The 26,555-nt window shown below is 36.5% G+C and overlaps 1 protein-coding gene across 2 annotated transcripts in view; it reads right to left on the bottom strand.

Moving 5' to 3' along the window:
* RIF1 (replication timing regulatory factor 1) overlaps positions 1-26,555 on the bottom strand; it is a 64,495-nt gene that overhangs the window by 8,571 nt on the left and 29,369 nt on the right. For both annotated transcript variants that reach the window (XM_090279713.1, XM_090279721.1), the window contains exons 18-29: positions 26,387-26,494; positions 25,884-26,033; positions 20,576-20,675; positions 17,070-17,334; positions 15,953-15,995; positions 14,590-14,792; positions 13,919-14,018; positions 6,164-6,283; positions 5,072-5,223; positions 4,253-4,333; positions 4,109-4,163; positions 514-3,738 (exon numbers count right to left, since the gene is read on the bottom strand). In XM_090279713.1, coding sequence (XP_090135839.1) covers positions 514-3,738; positions 4,109-4,163; positions 4,253-4,333; positions 5,072-5,223; positions 6,164-6,283; positions 13,919-14,018; positions 14,590-14,792; positions 15,953-15,995; positions 17,070-17,334; positions 20,576-20,675; positions 25,884-26,033; positions 26,387-26,494 — 4,602 coding nt within the window. The remainder of the gene's footprint in view (positions 1-513; positions 3,739-4,108; positions 4,164-4,252; positions 4,334-5,071; positions 5,224-6,163; positions 6,284-13,918; positions 14,019-14,589; positions 14,793-15,952; positions 15,996-17,069; positions 17,335-20,575; positions 20,676-25,883; positions 26,034-26,386; positions 26,495-26,555) is intronic.

Below are 26,555 nucleotides of genomic sequence, written 5' to 3'. Positions count from 1 at the left end.
TGTTATAACTAGTTTAGTGAAGAAGGAAAAATAATTATAAATAAAATTACATCCAGAAACTGATGAAGGCACAACCTAAAAAAATTTTTTTAATTAGACAAGGTGTGGAAATAAGATTTATTATATAACTACCTGAATGGTGAAACAGACAGCATAATCTAGTACACTTAAGAACTACTGAAGCTGCTTGATCAGATTCTAAATCTATTTCTCCATATACTATAGTATGAGCAGAAAGAAATCATGAGAAATTCTCATCAATTTTAAAAATGGTAAACAGTGTTCACAGTTGTATGAAGATCTTTATAGTGTCCTGAAATAATGAAATACCTAAAGCTTCAGTCTCCTTTTCTGGACACTTGTCCTTCTACCTGCCCTTTTCCCTAGCCACCATGGTATGTTCAAAGCAAGTGGTCATATAAATCTAATACTCTGTCACTCAGCAGGTGCCAGCATGTAGCCAAAATATTGCAGTTCAGTGTGGGTCATTAATATTCAGCCTCAAACTCTTACCTTGTGAACAGGCGATGAGCTTTCATCTTCCTGGGGTCTTTTTAGTCCTCTCTTTAAAATGCTGCTGGATGGAGAAGCCGAAGGAGACCAGAAACAGCGTGTCTGCATGTCGCTAGGACTGTCAGTTGCTGACAGAAGTATAGAATCAAATTCGCCTAATTTTTGAGGAGATGTATTATTGTCTTCTGTTATCAGTTCAGAGATGGTGCTTTCAGATGACAGACAGTGTGATGGTTCCTTCACTTTCCCTGAAGTATGGTGAATGTCCTGTAAAATTTCACTATCATTTCCCACTTTCGCTTGACTGTCATCTAATTTTGGTTCTTCAGGTTTATTAAGTACAATGTTTGTTTCAGTTTTATTAGAGTTAACTTTTCCTTCTTCAGTGCTTATCTCAAGTGTGTTAGCAACAAAGTTGTCAATTTCTACATTCAATCTGTTTGTTTCGTCTTCTACAGGCTTTGATGCTTCGACAGTCAGGTTCCTATTCTCCATTTCACTAGCATGGTCAGTTTCAGCATTCACCTCACCAGCCACTCTTTCTTCACAATTTTCCATTTCAGCATTCATTTCTTCAGGTGAGCCTAGATCGGGTTCATTGATTCCTCCATCTAGTCCCCCAACTGCTGTTTGTTCAGAAACCTCTATCTGACCTCTTACTTTTACAGGCGTGATGTTATCAGGATGACCAATAGCAGAATTAAATTCCTCACTTACTGTTTCTTCAGCATTCAGTACTTCAGCTGCATCTGCTTCAGATTCATCGCTTCTTTTACTGCTTTCCTCTGTTGCCTCTTTCTCAAACATACCACTCTCGGCATTCTTTTGTTCAGAGAAGCTAGCTTCAGATATATTATCACATTCCACATCCAATTCCATAGCTGCTTCTTCTTCTAAATTAAATTCTGCTTTTACTTTATATGCATCTGCTTCAACATTAACAATGTCATCTGTACTCGTATCCTTTTTCAGGAGAGCCTCTGGCTTTCCTTCTTTGGTCTCCAAAGTAGAACATTCCAGTGAATTATCTTTGGAATTACCTAAACAAAGGCCAAGAGTTTTACATTTTTTATTGGATGGCTCTTGGCTATCAACAAATACTGCTTCCTTAGAATCCGCATCACAAGCTTCTTCTTTAAAATTTATTTCAGGAGGAAGAGAGTCCTGAATATCATTTTCTTTCAACTCAGTTTCAGGTACAATTAATGAATCACTAGTAATATCATTCTCCTCCTTGAGACCCAAATGAAAATTCACACTATGATGCTCATCTAAAAATTTAGCCTCAGAGTACACATTAGCTTTAGAAGTCTCTGATACAGTCACATCTAGAGATGTTTGCACATCTATCTTTTTGTCTTCACTGACCTTTACATTGTAATTTTCTGCACTAGTTAACCCAAGGGGTGATTTTTCTTGAGGCTGTGATTTTTCTCCACAGCAATCACAACCTTTAGATCTTCTAACCCTCCTACTTCTCTTGTGTCGGCACTCAGGTGTTTGAAAAGTTTTTTCAGAAGCCAAAGAATCTGATGTCCCTATTTTTGAGGATTCTTCCATACTGTTATTTTCAATGGAATCTCGCTTATGTAATCTCTTATTGGCATTTCTAGTCCTTAGATTTAATTCTGATACAGAAGAATTTGAAAAGGAATGTTCTGCACATTTGTTAGTTTTACTTTTTCCTTCATAAGTATTTGGTATATCACAAACTTGCAATAAATCTGAAGATACAGTAGAATCTTGAAGAGCTACAGTATTACTTTCATCTTTTTCACAAATCTTAGGTTTTAAATTTACATCCATCTCAGAATTTGCTTTATAACCATGTGTCTGATTTTCAATTTTTACACATTCCTGTTTTTCCGTTTTCTCTTCTTTATCTTCAATGTCAACACTGTCACCATTTTTGTTTTTCCATTTTCCAGATCTCTTCTTTCTAGATACTTCTTCCTTTGCCTCAGAACTATCAGATTCGGAGTTTTCAATGCTGGAAAGTAAACCCTGGGATGCTCTTCTTGTTTGATACCGTGTTCGTCCTCTTACTGGTTTCTCAAAGGACTTATCTGCAATGTCCTGGGCAGCATCTCCCTCAGATTTAATATTCTCAAGGTCGGGCTTTCTTCTATTTTTGTCAATTTCGACACTTGTGCTCGTTTCCCCAAAAGTCTTCTCATGTAGAATATCTTTCTCAATTAAATTTTCCTGTACAGTTTGTTCAGAAATCAGTTTTTGCTTGGGTGACATATCATCTTTTACATGTAATGGACTCTTCTGAAGAGTCTTTTCTTCTTCCTTACGTCTTTCCTTTTTTTGGTGATTATTTTCTTTATCTTGGCTATCAGTAGCCTCTGCTATTTCTGAACGTCGCCTTAAAGAGCGCCTAAGAGTTTTCTGATTTGGAGTTATCTGAACATGACTCTCTTCATCTGCCATTTGATCTGCCGGTATTATGGCTGGGGGTGTATTTTCTTTGGATTCCAAATTACTTCCTAAGGTTTTCCCCTCTACAGTACTATTTTCTAACACAGCATTTTCTGTTGTTGGTTTAAGCACTGTAGCCTCATGTTCCACTCCAGATTCAGAGAGATAAGCCTGATAATCTAATACACATTCTGTTTGATTATTTTCTAAGGCTCCCATGTCATCAATAGATTCCTGAGTATTTTTCTCCTGATCTGATCTTATTAAGAGCTTAGATCTTTTATTCCCTGTTTGTTCAGCTTTACTTGACCTTAGGCCTGTTCGCTTATTTCCATGCACTACTTTTTCAGAGTCAGATTTTGAAAGAGCCACTTCTCTTTTCTTTGCTTTTGGCAGAATATCTGTTTTAGTCGTGCCTTCCTGGTTATTTTTCACTATAACAGCTGATGACATATTATTCAAAGGGGACGGACTAAAAGGTCTATTTTCTGAACCATCAAACTTCTCCAAAGTAATGAAGTTTTGCCTTCGACTTATAGGCTGTGGCAGTGTTCCAGAAATGGTAGCCTTAGAAACTGGGATACCGCTGACACCAAAAGTGTTTTCTGCACTAGATGTACATTCAGTTGACATTTTCTTTGATGAAATTAAAGCTTTTTTTCTGGCATCATTACTACTGTTCAATATTCCTAGACTGGCTTCCTCAACAGAACCACACTCAGCCTTTTCAAGATGTTCTTCCATACCACGGTTTTCTGCAACATCCTGAGTAATGACAATGTCACTCTTCATTTGTTCCTCCTGCACAGAAATGCACATATAGATAGATTAACCTGCAAATAAGTCTGACTTTCTGGGGAAATCTTAGTGTGAAAAATCTCAGTAATTTAAAAGGCAATCACACACTTTTAATATTTTGCAAATATTCCAAAGGTGGTGATAGATGCCCATTAATTTGTTTCTAATTGTAAATATTCAATAAAGCCAAATGCATTTAAACACAGACCCCACCCTCCACCACATACACCCATGCAATGACTACAATTCTGCTAACATTTGCTAGTGGGAGTTAAGAGATTAAGCAGCAAATATTAAAATGAATACAAGAGAGACTCCTTAATGGAAGAAGAGAGATTTGAAAAAACCCTGAAATATGAAATACCAAGTATACCTTAAGAGTCACTTTGGAATCTTCCTTTGATTTCTCAGCTAAACCAGGAATTTCCCTGAAGTAAGTAAATATATATATATTAGAATAGTTTTTAATTAAAACTTTAAAATAAAAACCAGTTACTTCAGCAGCTTCCATACTTACACAGACTCTTCCTGACTATACTGAGAAAATAATGTATCTTGTGAAACATCCAAATTATTATACATGGCAGGAATATCACACCTGAAAAAGATTTTTTAAGTTCAAAATATGATATTCTTACAATCAGAAATTAAAATGTACAATTCTATATCTAGTTTTCTTTTGCAAGCAATATAAAATTAAAGCTGAGATGCTTATTTTCCATAAAACCATCTTCATTACCTTCCCCTCCCACACTACTACTTCAATAAGAGTTCAGTTTAGAAACATTTGATGCATTACTAGTCTTAAACATAATGAAATGAAGTTATGTACAGTATATTATTTCAGCATTAAAATATAGTTAAGTATATACAGTATCTTAGTTCTAAAGACTAAGTTACAGTATGCTGCATAAAATCCAAGTGTGTTTAAAAAATATAGTAGTCCCTTTATCACGGCCTCACTGTATCGCAAGATTTTTAAAAATATTATATTTAGTTATTTATCGCGGATTTTTCACTATATTGCAGGATTTTGCAGTACTGTATACGTATGTTGTTAAAGTTATGTAAGTTTAAGAGTGTAGAATATGTTTAAGAACATAAGTAGTATTTATAAAAGTGTGGAAAAGATTAATAAGGGAGTGGGAAAGGATAATAAGGGATTGGGAACGGTTTATAAGTGTGTAGGAAGGATTTATAAAGCCTTAAAATATATATAAATACCAAAATAAATGAATGGTTCCTACTTCGCGGATTTTCACCTATCGCAGGGGGATCCAGAACGTAATACCCACATTAAGTGAGGGAATACTGTACCCAATATCTAACTACAAACCTCTTTGTTTTGAGTATTTCTTTCTGATGTTCAGTTAGTACTCTTTCCTTTGCTGCTTTTCCTTCTGGAGGTATAAACACAAATTCAGTAGACTCTTCTTCTTCCAAAGGAATTTCACTCTTCATTTGGGGGGATGAAGAGTCTAGTTTCAACTGCAAATTTTAAAAATGTAAATGTATATTTGAGTTGCCAAATAATTTTTCCCAATACTTCAATAAATCTCTCTTCCAGCACTCTGTAAGTTTTTTGATAATGAGAAGGAAGTTTGAAGTTTAAACCCATATAATAATTTCTGGTTAATAACAATTAGTACAATGCTCCTCTCTTTCATTGTACCTCTAATACTCAGAAAATAAAAATTATTATACCACTTTAAAAAGCTGGCAAGTGTGTGATTACCAACAAAGCATGGGCAAATGTTTCTCAGGCCAACACATAGAAATCAAGTTGTCTGACAGGAAAAGAGTATATCTGTGCCTCCCAAGATGAAGCATGAAGTAGTGAAGTTTCAGTTACCAAAATAATATGCCCTACATATCAATAACATAGTATCATGCTACTTTTTCAAATTTTTAGCACAATTATTGCTTTTACTCTGTATTTTCACTTCGTCAGGATCAAGACCTCAGGATTCTAGAATATCCCTTATTCAGAGGACATGGAAAAGAGAATTATTTTCCAAAAATTGGTTAAACAGCAACTAGCAAGATACTTAGTTTTAGATTTGAGGTTAAAATAGATTTCTTACCTAGGCTTTTTGTTTCTATTCAATAACATAAGTTCTACAATATTTTTCCTTTTATGCTAACTATGTTACAGCCATTCATATCTAGTTTAATCCCATGTCAAAGAGGCTACTGATTAGTGGATGCTAAATATTATGCAGACCTAACTTTAGTAAGAAATCAGCTCCCAACGCTTCCAGACTTCCATGTCATCCTAAGATAAGTCTTTCTGGGCCAAACTCATATTCTCCTGCAATCTCATCTTTTATTATTCTTTAACAGCTTTTTCTTCCAATTAGAAATTGTGTGTTTTCAAGCTATTACATACTTTAAAAGTTCTATGAAATAAACTTTGGAAAAAACCTACTTTGGCTGGTGATTTCATCTTTTCTTTTGTACCCTTTGGTTGTGTCAAAGAAGAATCTCTTTTTCCACCTGATTTTCTTTCCATGCCACTTATCTTCATATTTAATTGTGAATTTTCTGCCTGTTTTATGACAAATGAAAAACCATTTCATTAACAGCACATAGGTTTGGCGATTCCATCATATACAATAGCTGTTTCTGCAGCATTTAATTTTATGAATTCTGAAAATAAGATATATACCACATAAATACTACAAAAATAAATCAAATTACTAGACTCATACACCCCTCCTATTGCTTGAAATAGTTCTGAAAGAAAAATAAAAGCCATAACACTTTAAACATTAAACAATAAAGCATGCAAGACAGAAAATATTAGACATCATGTTCTTCCCAACAGACTACATATATGTGGGTTTCTAAGGCCTAATTACAATAAACAAATCTCATCAAGTCTAGGTAATCATTTTTATTTTAGCTATATCACTTTTTATCTTTTACAGGTTCTAAACAAAAAACAGCTAAACCACATTGCTATTGCAGAAAAAAAGCTATCTAAGTATGTTTTACTCCATGCTGTACACAGTCCGAACAGGTGATGTACATAGTCCCTTGCTATATTGTGGTTCACTTATTGCAGACTCACTGTATCCCGGGATTTTAAAAAATAATATATTTAACGATTTCTTGCAGGTTTTTCACTATATCACAGGATTTTGAAGTACTGTATACATATGTTGTTAAATGTATGTAGGTTTAAGAGTACAGAATAAATGTAAGGTTCCTACTTCGCCAGGGGGCCTGGAACATAATACCCGCGATAAGTGAGGTAGTACGGTAATAGCAATGAGGTGTTTTTCTGACAGAAAGAATGACTCAATGGAAAGAAATAAAAAAATAAAGGGTAGCTCTTGCTTAGATGTGAACAAGTAACTATTGCTCCTAGTTTATCTAAAGCAATACTTAACCATGTATTTTAATAATTACAGACTTTGCAAATAGTATATACACGAGGTGCAGTAGTTCAAGAGATCATCAATGAACAGCCACTGGAGATTATTTATACAGGAATCTATGGTGAAATTTGCTGCCCTAAATTCATTAGTCTTTCAAGCCAGACAATTGACTTTATGGAAAAAATCCTGTTTTACAAAGCATCTATGTCCTGGTTGCACTTGCTTATCACACCAGTTAATCATTCTAAGTTTTTGTCCTTTTAAAAATTACACCGAGGGTGTTAATGTCAGGTTGTGACACATGTTCACATGATGGAGAAATCATGATGCATAGTGATGGATTCCCAATCAAGCCAGTGGTATAGGTAAACATGGCTCACCTCCTTGCACAGCCACATCAAAATTAAAACTAAACTATAAACAACCATCATTCCGAGCTCTCAGAAATCAAGCTGAATGAAGCCCTACAACTACAAAATTGAAGAAACCACATTGAGACTGGTAGGAAGGGTGGAGACACAGAATATGCTTGTCGCATACACCAGTAGGATACAGAAAAATCAAGATGGTTATCTCAGGAGTGAGGGGTCCCAGCCCCACACCAGGCCCCTTAGCCCAGGGTCCCAGTGCTAGGAGATAAGTCTCCAAAACTTCTGGCTGTAAAAACCAGCAGAGAAGACAAATAGGGACTTCCGGCCAAGATGGAGGCGTAGACAGACACACTGTGTCTCCCTCCACAACTAAGAAGGAATACAACTACCTCAAAACTAGAAACAACCAGAAGTTCCAGAAAATCAAACTGCATAAAGTCCAGCAAACAAAGATTCAAAGAAGAAATACTCATCCAGACAGGTAGGAGGGGGGAGCCAGGGTGGAGAGGACGCAGTGAGGTGGTGGCAGTGGTAGGCCGGCAGAAAGCACAGTCACACGTTTTAAAAAGTCGGGAGGGACACCTGGGGAGCTTTCCCAGCTCCTCATTGGACCTCGAAGCTCATGGTCCCAGCACCGGGGAAAATCAAGCCTCATTGCTTCTGACTGTGCAGACCAGTGGGGCTTGGGGTGGAGGCAGAAACTGCCAGTCTCTCAGCAGAGTCCACTTGTTTAAAGGGCCCCCATGGTCCTAGAATGTCTGCAGACGCCCCCACTCTGGGAACGATGGCCAGGACAGCTGCTAGAGGGGCGCTAGTCCAGTGTAGAAGTGGGAAAAGGGGCGAGTGCTGGGCAAGTGGCATTGTTCCCTCTCGGACCCCTCCCTACATACAGCGCTACAACGTGGTGAAACAGGTTGCCCTGCACTGATGAATCCCGAAGGCTCTGCCCCTACAACGTAACAGGAGCGACAGCTCTACCTGGGATGCAGAGGCAAACAAACACAGGAGCCTGTCAAGATGAGGAGACAGAGAAGTATGGCCCAAAAGAGGGAACGGATCAAGGTTCCAGTGGGAGAACTAGGCGACGAGGGGATACCTAACCTAGCAGATGAGGAGATGGACAACCCAACAGATGCAGAATTCAAAGCACTGGTGATGAAAGAAGCTCGCAGGCTTGACAGATATGCTTGAGTACGGCAAACGTATAAGAAAAGAAGTGAAGGCTATGCCAAGTGAAATGAAGGAAAATCCACACAAAACCAGTGGTGAAGGGAAGGAAACTGAGGTTCAAATCAATGATTTGGAACATAAGAAAGAAAAAGATAGTCAACCAGTGCAGAATGAGGAAGAATTGAAAAAACATGAGGAAAATTTCCCAAATTTTATGAAGGAGATGGACATACAGGTCTGGGAAGCACAGAGGGTCCCAGGCAAGCTGAACCCAGAGGGGACCACACCAGGGCGCATCATGATTGAGATGCCAAAAGTGAAAGATAAAGAGAGAGTCCTGGGGGCAGCAAGAGAGAGGTGGAGAGTTGCCTACAGGGGGGCTGCCTATAGGACTATCAGCTGATTTCTCAGAGGACACTTTGCAGGCAGGAAGAGACTGACAAACAGTATTTAATGTGATGAAAGGCAACCTGCAACCAGGATTACTCTATCCAGCAAAGCTATCATTTGGAATGGAAGGGCAGATGAAGTGCTTCCCAGACAAGGTGAAGCTAAAGGAGTTCATCATCACCAAGTCATTATTATATGAAATGTCAAAGGGACTTACTTAAGAAAAAGATAAAAACTAGGAACACTAAAATGACAACAAACTCACAACTATCAACAACTGAATCTAAAAAATAAAAACAAAATCCAACTAAGCAAACCAGAATAGGAACAGAATCAGAGGTATGGGGATCATTTGGAAGGTTATCAGCTGGGAGGGGGGAAGGGGAGAAATGGGGAAATGGTGCAGGGACTAAAAGCACAATAGGCTGGTACAAAATAGACAGGGGGATGTTAATAATAATATAGGAAAGGGTGAAGCCAAAGAACTTACATGCATGTCCCATGGACATGAACTAAGGGGGGTGGGATTGCTGGAGGGAAGGGGGGTACTGGGCAGAGGGGAGCAAAGGGGAAAAAAATTTGAACTATTGTAACAACATAATCAATAAAATATACTTAAAAAAAAAAACAAAAAACAGCAGGGAATGGAGCTGTGTAAGAACTGCTGGAATCCCAGGCAGTTCATCTTAAAGGGCCCACATACAGACTTACTCAAACTCACTTCATCTGAACTCCCAGCATCAGGGCAGCAGATTAAAGACATCAGAGATATGCAGGGAAGAACTGAATTATCCAGCATCAGACAAGTGCTGGAGGACAGCTTTCTCCCAGACTGAAGTGCTGGCAAAGGCCACTGTTCCTTTTCTGAGCCCTCCCTAAATAGAGCTTCAGAGACAACAGGGGGCCCCATATCTGAGACTGCATCACCATGGCTCACACTGTTTGCCCCACCCTTGTGATTACCTGAGGCCCTGCTCCACCCAACTTTCAGGCCCACCCAAGGGGTTTCCAGTGGTTTTTTCCTTCCTAATAGCTTGTCTTGGCCCCTGCTTCAAATTTTCCTAAATTCCCTCAAACAAGCTGCATCTGGCTCCATAAAGGCCTATACTTTTCGCTGAGTAACCCTGGGCTCGGCACAACTAGCAGCTGGCATTGGTACACAGATTGGCCTCTCCTGGGCACCATGAAGCCCAGCACAAGAAGCAGCTGATGCAGATCGCTTTGTAGCTTATGCTGTGTGACCCTAGACAGACATAAGTGATGGCTGACCTTGGACATGCCAACAGCAATCAAGGCTTAACTAGAGTGTACACAGCCTACACAGTGGGTGCATTTTGAGTACCCAGCTTGGGTAGTAGGAGGCTGTGACACTGGGCCCTACAGAACACCTATTACATTAGGCCCCTCAATCAAGCCTGGGAGACATCGCAGCTCTACCTAATACATAGAAACAACACAGAGAGGCTGCCTAAATAAGACAAAGGAACATGTCTCAAATAAAAGCACAACAAAACTCCAGAAAAGAAACTAAAAATGGAGACAAGAGACCTACTAGATGCAGTGGTCAAAACACTGGTTATAAAGATGCTCAAGGAACTTAGTGAGGACCTCAAAAAGCATAAAAAAAGACCCAGCCAGAAACAAAGAATACACTAATTGAAATAAAGAACAATCTACAGGTAATCATGCCCTGTGGCTCAGTGGATTGGGAGCTGCCAGTGAAACACAGGGTTGCTGGTTTGATTCCCACTTAGGGCATACGTCTGAGTTGTGGACCAGGTCTACAGTTGTAGGCATGCAAGAGGCAACCGACTGTTGTTTCTATAGCTCATCAATGTTTCTCTCCCGTTATAAAATAAGTAAAACCTTAGAATAACAAAACAATTTACAGGGTATCAACAATTGAGTGCCTAAAATTGAGGAATTAAATCTGCAATCTGGAACATAAGAAAGCAAAAGACAACCAGTCAAGAAGAAAATAAGAATCCAAGAAAAGTGAGTGGATAGTATAAGCAGCCTCTGGGACACCTTCATGCATACCAACATTCGCATCCCTGGTGTGCCAGAAGAAGAGGAACAAGAAATTGAACGCTTATGTGAAAAAATAATGACAACTTCCCAAATTTGGCAAAGGAAATAGACATACAAGTCCAGGAAGCACAGAGTCCCAAACAAAATGAAGCCAAAGAAGCCCTCCCCAAGGAACATAATTAAAATGCCAAAGGATAAATACAGAGAATCTGAAAAGCAGCAAGAAAAAGCATTTTGTTACCTACAGTGGAGCTCCCATAAGATAGTGAACTGATTTCTCAAAAGAAACTGCAGGTCCGAAGGGACTGGCAATAAATATACGAAGTCATGAAAAGCAATGACATACAACCAAACTTCCTCTACCCAGCAAAGCTATCATTTAGAATCTAAGGACAGATAAAGAGCTTCCCAGACAAGAAAAAGGAGTTCATCACCACCAAACCAGTAGTATATGAAATGTTAAAAGGGTCTTAAGATAATAAAAAAATATGAAACAATAAAATGGCTATACATATCTATCAAAACAAAATAAACAAGCAAAACAGAAACAGAATCATAGATAGTTTTGATGGTTGCCAAATGAGGAGGAGGGGGTTGGGTGAAATAGTTAAGTACAAATTGGCAGTTACAAAGTAGTCATGGGGATATAAAGTATAGAATAGGGAAGAGAGTAGCCAAAGAACATGTATGTATGTCCCAGAGGTACGGACAACGGTGGGGGGATTGCCTGAGGGAGTACAGGGGCCGGGTGGAGGGGTACAAAGGGGAAAACTGGGACAAATATAATAGCATGGACAATAAAATATAATTAAAAAAAAATTACATCAGAGACTTCCAGCAAAGATGGAGGCACAGACATGCTGCGTCTCCCTCCACAACTAAGAAGGAATACAATTACCTCAAAACTGGAAACAACCAGAAGTTCCAGGAAACCAAGCTGCATGGAAGCACAACAAAGATATAAAGAAGAAATACTCATCCAGAAAGATAGGAGGGGCAGAGCCAGGGCACAGAGGAAGCAGTGTGACAGCAGCGGCAGGCCAGCAGAAAGAAACCACACATTTAAAAAAAATAGGGAGGTAAAGCTGGGGAACGATCCCAGCCCAAGACCAGACCACCCAGCTGACAGTTACAGTGATGGGGAAAACAAAGCCTCATTGCTTCTGACTGTGAAACCAGTGGGGGTTGGGGCAACAGAAGAAACTTTCCATCTCTCAGCAGAGTCTGCTTGTTTAAAGGGCCCCCATGGTCTTAGGACGTCCACAACCAGGGCAACAGCTAGAGGGGCACCAGTCCCGTAAAGTGAGATTAGTGCCTGGAAAAGGGAAGAGTGCTGAGCAAGAGGCACTGTTCCCTCTCTGCCCTTTCCCCCCACATACAATGCCACAACATGGTGACACCCCATACTAACAAATACTTATTGATCCACCTCTTACAAAGTAACAGGTGTGACAGCTCTACCTAAGACACAGAGGCAAATAAAGGAGCCTGTCAAGTCGAGGAGACAAAGAAGTACAGCTCAAAAGAGGGAATCGATCAAGGTATCAGTGGGAGAACTAAGCGACAAGGAGATAGCCCACCTAACAGAGTAATAAAGATGCTCCCAGGCTTGACAGACATGCTTAAGTATGGCAACGCATAAGGGAAGAAGTGAAGGCTATGCTAAATGAAACAAAGAAAAATCCACACAAAATCAATGGTGAAGGGAAGGAAACCGGGATACAAATCAATGATTTGGAACATAAGGAAGAAAAAAACGGTCAACCAATGCAGAATGAAGCAAGAATTGAAAAAAACGAGGAGAGGCTTAGGAACCTCTGGGACAACTTTAAACGTGTCAACAACCAAATCATAGGAGTGCCAGAAGGTGAAGAGGATCAGCAAGAAATTGAAAATTTATGTGTAAAAATATTGAAGGAAAACTTCCTGATTTGGATAAGGAAACAGACATACAAGTCCAGGAAGCACGGAGTCCCAAACAAGCTAGACCCCAAAGAGGACCACACCAAGACACATCATAACTAAAATACTAAAGTTAAAGACAAAGAGAATCTTAAAAGCAGCAAGAGAGGAGTTACCTACAAAGGAGTTCCTAGAAAACAATCAGCAAATTGATTTCTCAAAAGAAACCTTGGGGTCAAGAAGAAACTGGCATGAAATATTCAATATGATGAAAAAGCAAGAACCTATAACCTAGATTACTCTATCCAGCAAAGCTATCATTCATAATGGACGGGAAGATAAAAGTGCTTCTCAGACAAGGTAAAGCTAAAGGAGTTCACCATCACCTATGAAAGTTACAGGGTAAGAAAAAGAGGATCAAAACTATGAACATTAAAATGAAAACAAACTCACAACTATCAACAACAGAATCTAAAAAAATTAAAACAAAAACAAACTAAGCAAACAACCAGAATAGGATCAGAATAGGTATGGGGATCATTTGGAGGTTTATTAGCTGGGAGGGGGAAGGGGTAGAAATGGGAAAATGGTGCAGGGACTAAGAAGCGTAATTGGTTGGTACAAAATAGACAGGGGGAAGTTAAGAATAATACAGGAAAGGGTGAAGCCCAAGATCTTATATGCACAACCCATGGACATGAACTCACAGGGGTGAGATTACTAGAGGGAAGAGGGGGAATGGAAGGAGGGAAACAAAGGGAAAAGAAATTGCGACAACTGTAACAACATAATGAATCAAATATACTTAAAAAAAATTAAAATAAACTAAAAGGTTACATCAAAACCCAATAAACAAACTAATGAAATATCATTTAAAAGTTATAAATAAATAAATAAATAAATATGTATGTATATATATATATATCACCAACTTACTGCATTTGAATATGGTCCACTGGACTCCTCCAAAATGTCACCACTTTCCAAACCAGGCAACAGAAGCAAAATTTTTTGTTTGGCTTGTCTTAGTACTGGTCTTTAAAAAAAAGACATAAATATATCTACCTTGAGTCAAGTAGCAAACTGAGTATTGATTATATTATCAAGAACATTTTAATTATAATTTTAAAGTGGCAAATAACATCCAGCTTAGACTATTTCTAACTCTACATATACAAAATTGGGAGACATTACTGCCAGTATGTAAATATTTGCTAAATATGTCAGTTTCCAAATTTTCTTTTTAAAAATCTTTTCAAATTTTCCAAATTTTAACTGTGAACAATTTCAAATACATGTGGACTATTACATTATGTATTTGTATGCACATCACCTAGATTTACTAAGCATCAATTTCTTGCCATCTGTGATTTTTATTAGGGATAATTACAAATTGGTTTTAATGTTTCTAAAACCAACAGGTTACAACTCTAAAAACCACAGTCCTATAATGTTTAATAATTACCACGTACTCCACATAACAATACTTTGACTAAGGAATCCCCTAAAATAATTCCTCAAAAAAAAAAAAGTATGTTTAAACAAAAATATGAATTTACATGATCACAATAGACTAACTATGTAAAACAGTTTTGTGGTTCGCATACTTTAACTCCTCAGGATAAATCAGCATTGTCACTTTAGCAAATGTGGCATTCCAGAACTGAGCACTCTGTTTTCGAATCTGTTTATTCTTGTGCAGAAACATTATGCATAATAATGGGGAGATCTGTTCAAGAAGTTCACTGTCATAAGTTCCAGCGTAGCTCAAGTGTAGACAAGTAATAATTTCTCCTAGTAGCTTTTCTAACTAGGAAAAAGGAAAAGTATATTAAGGCAAAAATTGGAAATATTCCTTTTAAAGCAGGAAAAAAAAAAACACAAAGCATACTAAATTTAAAAACTCATAGCACATGTGACTATTTCAATTTTTCAAATAAAACGGTGCCCTGGCTGATGTGGCTCAGTGGACCGAAGAGTTGCCAGTTCATTTCTCAGTCAAGGCATGTGCCTGGGTTTCAGGCCAGGTCACCAGTAGGATGTGCGTGTCAGGCAACCACACATTGATGTTTCTCGCCCTCTCATTCCCTCTCTGAAAATAAATAAAGTGTGTACAAAATAAATAAAAAATAATAAAATAAAATTTAAATGGCTTTTGAAAATACTACTATCCATCACCTTAAACAAGCTCCTCATTATAAGCTGACAAATCATCACATGAGTATTTTACCAGTGCCATAACCTTATTCCAAGCTTATTTTCTATTAACAGAAATAAATGTTTTCATATCAATTATAATAGATTAATAGTATGTATTCAGCCGTACAGGTAAATACACACTGAAACCAATTACCCTCATATAAGGAGATGAGATAGGAGTGGATAAGTTATATGAATTTAAAGCAATGTTATTAAATCCTTCTTGAAAAAAAAAACTATCCTTTGGAAAAAGTAAAATCTTTGTTGTGAACCAGCACTAAGAAAAAGTTGTCGAGAGGGTACAGATCAGTGCTTCTCAAACTGTGGACTCCAAACCATCAGCATCAACATCACCTGGGAACTTGTCAGAAACCCAAATTCTCAGGCTCCAAGCAACTCCGGGGCTAAAGCCTAGAATTTGTGTTTTAACAAACCCTCCCAGTAATTCTGGATCAGGCACAAGTCTGAAGGCCACTGGGGTAAATAGAGATTTCAGAACTGGGAAAGAAGTCCAGAGTCTGATTCAAGTCTGGTATGCCCAGCTCTTCATTTGTAAATTCTCTGTGAAGCTAACATATTTTAAACAAACAAACAAAACAAATAAATATATTATCCTTTGATTGTTTCTATGTCATGTTATTAAATGTGCATTAAAGTTGAAGTATAATAATATCTTTTAAAATAAGCAGAATTATATTTAAGGAAGGCAGTTATTTAAACCCTAACATTTTTCTCACCATAAAAGCATGTTTATGAATTGTCAATTTTTACCTTGTTGTTCATATAACTATACACTTTAGGAACTTCATCAACCCTGTGAAGAAAAACACATGTAATACCATTTATATTTTAGAAAGTTAAATCTAAAAGTATCATAATGCAGTCATAAAAATAAGACATCCCTGTATAATGATATAAAAAGGTGCCCTAAGACTTGAAAAACATTAGGTACGATATAAACCTACCTTTAAAAAATGAATCACAGAAAAACATCTGGAATAAACCTCAAAGTATCAATACCAGTTACCTGTTTCTGTACCTTTCTTAAAAAAAAGTATAAATTATTTCTATGAAGCTTAAGAACTATAAAAAAGATTTCCAGAAAGCTACTAGATTTGAGGTTCTATCCTGTACTTTATAAAATCTGTTCTTAAAACTTTCTTTCTTGACTTTAATGTATAAAATGTTATATTATGATTTAACAACACAAGTTTGCTATAAAGAACACTGATGAATCCTTACAACAGCTTTCAAAAAGTATATTTACAATTTTTAAGGTTTTCTGGCATCACTTGTTTCAATTAAATGTAAATTAAGACAAACTTCAGGTTATTCAGAAATTTAAATGTGCATATCCCTTTGAACCAGTAATTTCACTTCTACGACCTTGTTCTGCAGAAATGGCAAATGCTTTATGTATAAATATGCTCAACTAAAATAGTTAAGAAAAAAGGATAGGAAAAAACATGTCCACCAAGGTATATGGGTAAAAAGTTTCATAAAACGAATGAGATTCTTAGGCTTATGGTGCAGGCAAGATGAATAAAATATATTGAGTACACACCATATACTTAGTTGCAAAGTAACATGTCAAATATGCCTTCAGATACATCATACAATTAATAGGTATACTTGTTTATATTAACAAATCTAAAAACATATACAGTAAATTGAAAAGGGTGATGCATATAAAAGGACTACTAATTCCTACGTCCCATCTATGTATTATTTCAACTATATTTTTAACAAAAGCATGGTTTAATATATTATCCTCTCCACTAAACTGTTAAAAATTATTATCTATAACAATGCTGACAGGAAAACAAGTTTGCTACTTAGATCTAAATGATATACATATACTTCAAAGCCGTTAAGCCCAAATACTTACTTTGAGTTTTTGAAAAATAATGCCAGAGGTCTTGTTAACGTTGCAAATATTTTTCGAATCACAGAAGGCAAAGAAATATGTCCAAGTATGTTGGAAAGAATACTGGTGATTGAGTTGCCAACAGCGAGGAGAGTATCAGAATGTACTTCCTTGAGGCTCAGAGTGTGAAAAGAATAGATGACTCTCACAATAAGTTTAATTAAAGAAGCCAATTTTCCTAGAGGATCCTTCTTCTTTTTGGACCAATCTGAAGGTCTTTTCAGTGCTAAAAGTGAATTTATTAAAAATGAAAGTATTTTGAAAAGTGTCACTATCCCTCTTTATATGAAACATTTAAATGATACACTTCCCTCTGTACTAATACCCACAAATCTTTAAATGATAAATCTATATACCATTAGTGGATAAATATCACTACAACATTACTGTTAGAACAAAATTAGAGATAAAAGGCAGATGTAGTTAGATTTCTGGGAAAAATGCATCTTTTATCTCTAAGGTATTATAAAATGCACTTCAAATTTTAATTTACAGTCTCAGAATTTCAGCAACTAATTTGTAAGAAAGTACTAAATTATTTGATAAGTTCCAAAATTAAATTTGAAGTCATTTTAAAAAATAAGAAACAAAATTTTCCTTAGAAATTGTTGCTCTCTGGCTTATCTATATAGTACACACTGAACCCAGAAGTAACCCTGAACAAGTCAGAGATCCAAATTCTCAAAAGAATTAAAATTTAAAGGAAAAAAAAAAAGGTATCTTAAAAGCACTATCTAACTTTCTTTTGTTCCCTTCTTAGACTATATCTCTCTCTTAAGATATCTACCTACAGGGATAAACCTGTATTTGTCTTGCCAAGAAAACTGTACCCATTCAAAAATTACCTTTGTTTCCCTCAAAGAATTCACTCTTTTAAGGTAAGATATGTCAGAGATTTCACAGAAAACTCTTAATTCTGTACTTGTGAATTAAAATATGAAAAACAAGTGTTGCTACTAAAAGAAAGTATATATTCCTCCCTAAACACAGCTTCCCAGACATAAATATAAATTGGAAAGGCTACCCAAAAATTATTGGACAGGTATTGAGGCTGAGAAGAAAGTCCAGAGTCAGAAGACTAGTTACATAAAAGAAAATGATTAAACAGTAAATATATTGAGGGTGATGGGGACCAGGTTTCTCACCAATAGAGAAGGAAGGTAAATACAGAAAAGGGGAAGACTCAAATAAACCATGTGATACTAGATGGTAACTGAAAGTATATCAAGAGAAACAGGTAATAACTGTACAACACAAACACATCCATTTCTTCTACTTCTGTCCACAGAAAGGATTCAGAAGCAGTGAGTTTCCAAATGTCATTCTCAGCTAAAAGGAACCATGTCCCTTAAAAATATAAACTCTCACTTTGGGAATTATCATAATGTTTCAGGCAAAAAACATCAATGAATGATGAACTCATAGCTTAAGTTTGCTGAGATACAGGATATTTACGTATCTCAAAGTATCTGACACCAACATATATTTTACTAATTTATTTTACAGTGTGGAAAACATGGCAGATGCCATCTTAATCAAAAAGTAAGTTAACATTAACAGTAATGGGCCAAAATGGCGCTGTGTGCCCGCCATAATGCACAGGAAAAAAACTACAGCATTACATTCTGTAGTATCCCTGTAAAGCAATGAATTAAACCTGAATCTAACGTTGAGGAGATATTGAAAAGCCCGGACTGAGGGATTCTCAAAAAGTAATCAGCCTGTGCTCTTCACTTTTGAATGTCATGAAAGACAAGACTCAGGAATTATTCTACACTGAGGACTCATCTACAACTATTTTGAAATGGTTCAGGGGGGAAAAAAAAGAATGAATAAAATGTATATGGGTGGGATACAAGAAGAAACATGCAATCAACTGTTAACCAAGGAGTCTAAATAAGGAATATAAGGTGTCAGTGTATAATTCTTATAATGTTTGTATAAAGCAAATATAAAACAAGTTATCAAAAATCCCAAATTTTCCTGATACATATCCATGAATATTTTCTTTCAACTACTTCTACTATTTTTCCCTCTCCTCCACTCCACATCTGCTGGCAGATTTTAGAATTCGCCACCAGTTTCCATATATTTAAATAGCAATAATACCTCTTCTAAGCTGAGTGAAAAAAACAAACTTATAAGTATGAATTTATTTCTAACTTTTAACAACTAACAAAATAGGCAAAACTGTGTCCACATGAAGATCACCATCATGGCCTTATCAAACATCAATGGCTTACAGAATGTCTGATATTCATAAACAACCTTTTTATAGTTATGGTATTTAGAAATAATTTTATTTTGGGGACACACTGAGGTAATCAGATTAGTTCCTGAACAGCACAAGAGGAATGCTGAGATAAAAATGTTATGTACATCTCCCACTTGTTTCTGTGGCACTCAGGCTCTGGCTTATAATATACTTTAGGCACTTAACATGTTCCCTATATTACTATTTAGTAGAAACTGAAATAAAAAAAAACTAAAAATATTCTATGTTCTAGAAATAGTCACACTAATTCATCAAAGATAGATCTTATTAAAGAACAATTATGTTCCTAGCCTTTACTCAAGAAAAGTAGTACCTTTAAACATTACTGGAAGGTCATTTTCTACATAATATACATACACACATTGGTGAAAATATTTAATTTCAAAGAATCAATTACATTAAAACAGTACTACTTAGTACAATATAATTTAAAATTAACCAAGGTATATAGTTTTAAAAATCATTCTACTATGTCAATTGTCTAATTTTAACTAAAATGGTAAAAACTAAGCTAAATTTTTAGAATCATTTTAATTTTTCATAAATAATAACCAATTTACCACTGCCATGATATTCTACTCAATTTAATGTCACCTCAATGATTATGTGAAATCAAACTACCACATAAGAACATTTTAACAAATATTAAAGTTTCTAGTCCAGAAAACCCCTTGCACCCAGTGAAATAAAATAAAATCACTTGCGTTATTAGGAAATGCCTAAACAGTATATTTATCTTTCTGAGTTATAAAAAGGAGTAAAGACATTCTGTGTATAATTGAAAGAAAAAAATAATGAGTACACTTTTGAGCTCCTAGCATTTTTACTGATATGGTTATAAAATGTCAAAAGTAGATCAAGGAGCCCTGGCTGTTGTGGCTAAATGGATTGAGTGCCGGCCTCTGAATAGAAAGGTCGCCGGTTCAATTCCCAGTCAGAGCACATGCCTGGGTTGTGGGTCAGGTCCCCTGTTGGGGGCATGCAAGAGGGAACAGATCCATGTACCTCTTGCACATGAATGTTTCCTCCCTCCCTTCTCCCCCTCCCCCCAAATTAATAATAAATAAAATCTTTTAAAAATACAGTAGATAAATGAGATGGGAAAACCAATTAGGATTTGCTATGACAACAGTTCAGCCAGCCATCTTTATAAAATATTTAGTGAACAAATAAAGGTTAAGAAAATACTTACATTTAACTCTGGATTGAATTTTAATATCATACGGTGAGAAGTCAATGCAGTCAACTATTACAGTAATAATATGAATGGTCCTATCCAAAAATAACAAATTCTAGGGAAGAATATTTAAAAGTATGATATTAGAATGTTTCAATTACTGGCATAGTTTTCAAAAATTGTAAGCATCAACAAAAAAGTATAAAAGACTTACTCCCATATATAATATTTAATAGCACATTAAAAGACATGGCTTATACCATGTACACATTAAGTATATTGTTATGAATACTTCCTAGTTAAGTGCTGTATGCCAAGTACTATAGTTTTGTTTCTCAACATAGAGAAATTAATTCAGCTTTAAGATGCCCATAAAACTCAACATATAAACTAATAAACTGAGAATGGAAGAGTTAGGTTCATAATTAGATTCTTTATCAAATTCCTCTTGAAAAATGTCATCATTAAACACAGCAAAAGGAACACACACAAAAAAATCAAGTTTGCTAAGTTTCCTCATACCCTTCCCACATCCTCCTCCTCCTCTAATTCAAATGAATTAAAAATAAACCCATAAAAGCATCAGAGAAGTGTTGTGGAAATTTATTTAAAGGCAGGGCTAAAAACAGCATGGTACTGGCATAAAAAGACACATAGATCAATGGAACAGAATAGGGAGCCCAGAAATAAACCCACCTCTTTATAGTCAATTAATATTCAACAGAGGAAGCAAGCACATACAATAGGCTAAAGATAGTTTATTCAATAAATGGTTTTGGGAAAATTGGACAGATATGTGCAGAAAAATGAAACTAAACCACCTTCATACTCTACAGACCAGAATTAATTCAAAATGGATCAAGACTTAAATGTTAGACCCGAAACCACAAAAATTCTAGAAAAAAAAAAAAACATAGGCAGAAAAATCTCTGATATTGCTTGTAGAAATTTTTTTATTGGATATATCTTCCCAGCCAAAAGAAACAAAATAAAAAAGAAAAATGGGATTACATCAAACTAAAGTTTTTGCACAGCAAAGGAAATCACTGACAAAATAAAGACAACCCACAAAATGGGAGAACATATTCGCTAATACAACCAATAAAGGGTTAATATCCAAAATTCAAAAAGAACTTATAAAACAACACCAAAAGAATAAATAACCCAATTAAAAAACGGGCAAGGGACCAGTATAGACACCTCTCTGAAGAGGACATAGAGATGGCCAAGAGCCATATGAAAAGATGCTCAATGTCACTAATCATCAGAGAAATGCAAACTAAAACCACAATGACATACCATCTCACACCTGTCAGAATGGCCATCATCAGTAAATCACACTGCTGGCCAAGATGGAGGCACAGATAGATACACTGCGTCTCCCTTCACAACTAAGAAGGAATATATCTACCTTAAAACTACAAAAAAAAGTTCCATAAAATCAAACTGAAGGGAAGGTCCAACAAAGAAATAAAGAAGAAATACAGTAGTCCCTCTCTATATCGCAGTTCACTTATCGCGGCCTCAGTGTATCGTGGGATTTTTAAAAATATTATGTTTAATTATTTATCGCGAATTTTTCGCTATATCCCGGGATTTTGTGGTACTGTATATGTATGTTGTTAAAGTTACATAGGTTTGAGAGTGTAGAATATGTTTAAGAACATAAGTAGTGTTTATAAAAGTGTGGAAAGGGTTAATAAGGGAGTGGGAAAGGTTAATAAGGGACTGGGAATGGTTTATAAGTGTGTGGAAAGTGTTTATAAAGCCTTAAAAAATATATAAATACTAAAATAAATGTAAGGTTCCTACTTTGTGGATTTTCTTTTTTTTTTTCTTTTTCCGCCTCCTGGGCCCCGAGTCTCTGTGGATTTTCACCTACCGCGAGGGGGTGGTGGTGAGGGAGGGTCTAGAACGTAATTCCCGCGATAAGTGAGGGAATACTGTACTCATCCAGACAGGCAAAAGGGTCGGAGCCAGGGCAGAGAGGAAGAGTTGTGGAGGCGCCTGAGGTGGCTATGGAGGCAGAGTGGGCAGCTGGTAGAAAGCGCAGTCACACATTATAAAAATCGGGAAGGAAACCTGAGGAACTATTGAAGCACAAGAGCAGACCAGGCAGTTGATGGTTCCAGTGCCAGGGAAAATAAAGCCACATTGCTTCTGACTATGAAAACCAGTGGGGGTCTTCCTGGCTGCTGTGGCTCAGTGGATTGAGCACTGGCCTGCGAGCCAAGTGTAGCTGGTTCGATTCCCAGTCAGGGCACATGACTAGGTTGCACGTCAGGTCCCCAGTTTGGGGCGCGAATGAGAGGCAACCACATAGTGACGTTTCTCTCCCTCTCTTTCTCCTTTCCCCTCTCTCTAAAAATAAATAAACAGATTATTAAAAAACAACAAAAAACCAGTTTTCTTTGTCTACTTGGCGCACATATTCTCCTAGCTGAGGGTGTGCCCGACTCTGTAGACTCGTGAATAAACGCCTTGCTTTGCTGCTCAAAAAAAAACAAAGAAAAAAGAAAACCGGTGGGGTTGGAGTGGAGAAAGAAACTGCCTGTTAATCAGCAGAGTCCATTTGTTTAGTGGAAAAGGGGAGAGTGCTGAGGCAAGCAGCATTGTTCCCTCTTGGACCCCACCCCACATACAGCTCCACAAGGTAGTGAAAAGGATTGCCTGCACTGTGGAATACCTAAGGTTTCGCCCCTTACAAGGTAACAGGTGTGACATCTTTACCTCCTAAGACAGAGAGACAATTCAGGAGCCTGTCACAATGAGGAGACAGAGAAGTCCAAAAGAGGGAATAGGAATAGATCAAGGTTCCAGTGGGAGAACTAAGCAACGAGGAGAGAGCCAACCTAACAGAGTTCAAAACATTGATGATAAAGATGCTCACAGACTTCACAGATTTGCTTGAGTATGGAAAATGCAGAAGGGAAGAAGTGAAGGCTATGCTAAGTAAAACAAAGGAAAATCCACAAGAAACCAATAGTAAATGGAAGGAAGCCGGGGTTCAAATCAACGATTTGGAACATAAGGAAGAAATAAGCAGTCAACCAGTACAGAATGAGGAAACAAGAATTGGAGAAAATGAGGAGTGGCTTAGGAATCTCTGGGACAACTTTAAATGTGTCAACATCCAAGTCATAAGGGTGCCAGGAGAAGAGAAAGAGGAAGGAATTCAAAACTTATGTGAAAAAATAATAAAGGAAAACTTCCCAAATTTGGTTAAGTAAATAGATATACAAATCCAGGAAGTACAGAGTCCCAAACAAACTAGACCCCAGAGAACCACACCAATACACACCATAATTAAAATGCAAAAGGTTCAAGATAAAGAGAAAATCTTAAAAGCAGCAAGAGAAAAGAGAATTACCTACAAAGGTATAATGCTATCAGCTGATTTCTCAAAAGAAAGTTTGCACGCTAGAAGGGACTGGCAAGAAGTATTGCAAGTGATGAAAAGCAAAAACCTATAACCAAGATTACTCTATCCAGCAAAGCTATTATTTAGAATAGATGGGCAGATAAAAGTGCTTTCCAGACAAGGTAAAGCTCAAATTTGTCAACATCAAGCCATTATTACATGAAATGTTAAAGGGAATTATTTAAGAAAAAGAAGATCAAAACTATGAACATTAAAATGAAACAATCTCACAACTATCAACAACAGAACCTAAAAAAATAAAAGCACACACTGAGCAAACAACCAGATCAGGACCAGAATCATAGGTATGGGGATCATTTGGAGGGTTATTAGCTGGGAGGCGGGAGGGGGAGAAATGGGGAAATGGTGCAGGGATTAAGAAGCATAATAGGTAGATGCAAAATAGGGGAAAGTTAAGAATATGGGAAAGAGTGAACCCAAAGAATTTACATGCATGACCCATGAAAATGAACTAAGGGGGGAGGGACAGCTGGAGGGAAGGTGGGTTCTGGGCAGAAGGGAGCAAAGAGAAAAGAAATTGGGACAATTATAACAGTATAACAATAAAATATACTTTAAAAAAAATCTGGAAAGATAGATTTTTACCTCTTGGGAAGAAACCTCTACTCTTATCACGAATGGTAACCACTACCAAGAGCTAGAAATCCTTCTTTTTTGATGAAAAACCATGCTTCAAGAGCAATAAATACTAGTAAAAACACTGCATTCATATACATATGTGAGTATAAGCACACAAATTATGTGTATATACAAAGAAAGACGTCTATTCTAAAATGATACATACCAAACTGTTGACAGCAATTGTCCTTTTAATTAAGGAAAAGGAGTGAAAAAAAAAAAAGCCTATGTAACCCCACAAACTTCCAAAGGATTAACTTTAACGTTCTAACACATATGAGAAGGTCAGGTCCAGGACAGCAAGGCTCTTGTACTGATAATGTAGAACCATACAAGTGGGTACAGGTATCCCCCGTGTAACACAGTACTTCTATAATACAGTTTCACTCTAACACAATATGACTGTAGAAGATATCCAAGAATTGTTGATAGAAGAAGAAACTGATGAAGCAATTTTGGTGGAAATGACATCTGGAATGTGCCAAGGTAACTTCGGGGACAATAGCACTGATGAAAACAAAGAAGTTAAACAGTTTACTTTAAAAAGCGTAAAGAAAGGCCTAGACTTAGCTGAACAGTTAAGTCATATTTCTTAAATGAAGAACCTTGCACTGAAAGGAGCATAAAGTTTAAGAGAGAACTTCAAAAGTGCTTAGCACCATATAACAAAATTTATAAAGATCTCTGCAACTAAAAGCAAGCAATCTAAAATAACAGATTTTCTGCAAAAAGTAGAGCACAGAAATCAAGATAATGCTGAAGAAAGTTCAGAGGATGAGGCTATCTTGTCAAAAAGAACACATTCGGTTAATGGAGCTTAGTAGTGATGACAAAGAAAACATTGCGTAATTCATATTAATATGTAATACTTTTGATAAAAATTGCTTTAATAAAGATATTTTTCTTAATTATAAAAATATAATAGTTTTTTCAATGTTTGGAATCTAACCCCCCTATTGTACTAGTTCTTTGTTTTGTATAACACGGATTCGCCTAACACAGCATTTGTTAGGAACCTAACAACCGTGTTACACAGGGGTTACCTGTATACATCAGAGTAATAAAAGTGCAGTGCTGTTAATGATCCTGAAACATGGACATTTGAGTCCGAAGACAAAATTTTTTTAACTAAAGCTGCCACTTGTTTTATGAATTACCTTAGTCATTTATAAATAAAAAGCATTAGTGAATGATAGTTCACAAATGTTATCTTCATTTAATTGAAAATAAATACCAAAAAAGTCAGTATCAGGATAAACTCACTGAACAGTCTTCATCTTCCAAACTGGCCATTATCTTGGAAGAAAGCTCCTCACAGCACAAATTCTCTTCTGCAGTTGCCACCAAAGCAGCACAGCGGGCAAATGCTCTATACAATTCTGACCAAGTTCTAAGTAAGGTCTTCATGGTGGCCTAACAATAATAGTAAAAATAAAAAATTAAGTATATTATTTATATGTAAAACACCTAATAGAGTAACATCTTTAACACTTTTAAAAAACATTGTAACACTTAAGTGTCATATAAGAAACTAGTGCAAGATGTGCCCCTCCCTATAGTGTTCTAATGGGAGAATTGTAATAATGCCATAATACCAGCAATTATGAATGGTTAAAAGGAACTCTCTTTACCATTTTGCTTTCCCCTATACTGTCGTAAGGAAGTTTTATTTTAGGAAGAATTACTGGAGAAGTTCATTGTAAAGGGTAAAATAATGTTTTCAGAAAAATACAAATTCCTTAAGTAAAAATTTGACATTGCCTTACCACTGGAAATTTCTGTACTGAAAATATATGGTTTATTGGTAAAGTCAATGCACCATAGATGGCACTAAAATTATGTTCTAAGGCATCACCTTGATTTACTTCATTGGTCTGAAACAAAAAAAAAATTCTGAAGTTAGACAAATTATCATCTAATTCTAGATTCATAATA

The sequence above is a fragment of the Furipterus horrens genome, unplaced genomic scaffold, assembly GCF_987537825.1.
Source record: "Furipterus horrens unplaced genomic scaffold, mFurHor1.1.pri manual_scaffold_1, whole genome shotgun sequence".
Lineage (NCBI taxonomy): Eukaryota > Metazoa > Chordata > Mammalia > Chiroptera > Furipteridae > Furipterus > Furipterus horrens.
This window is presented reverse-complemented; position numbering and strand designations above follow the sequence as displayed.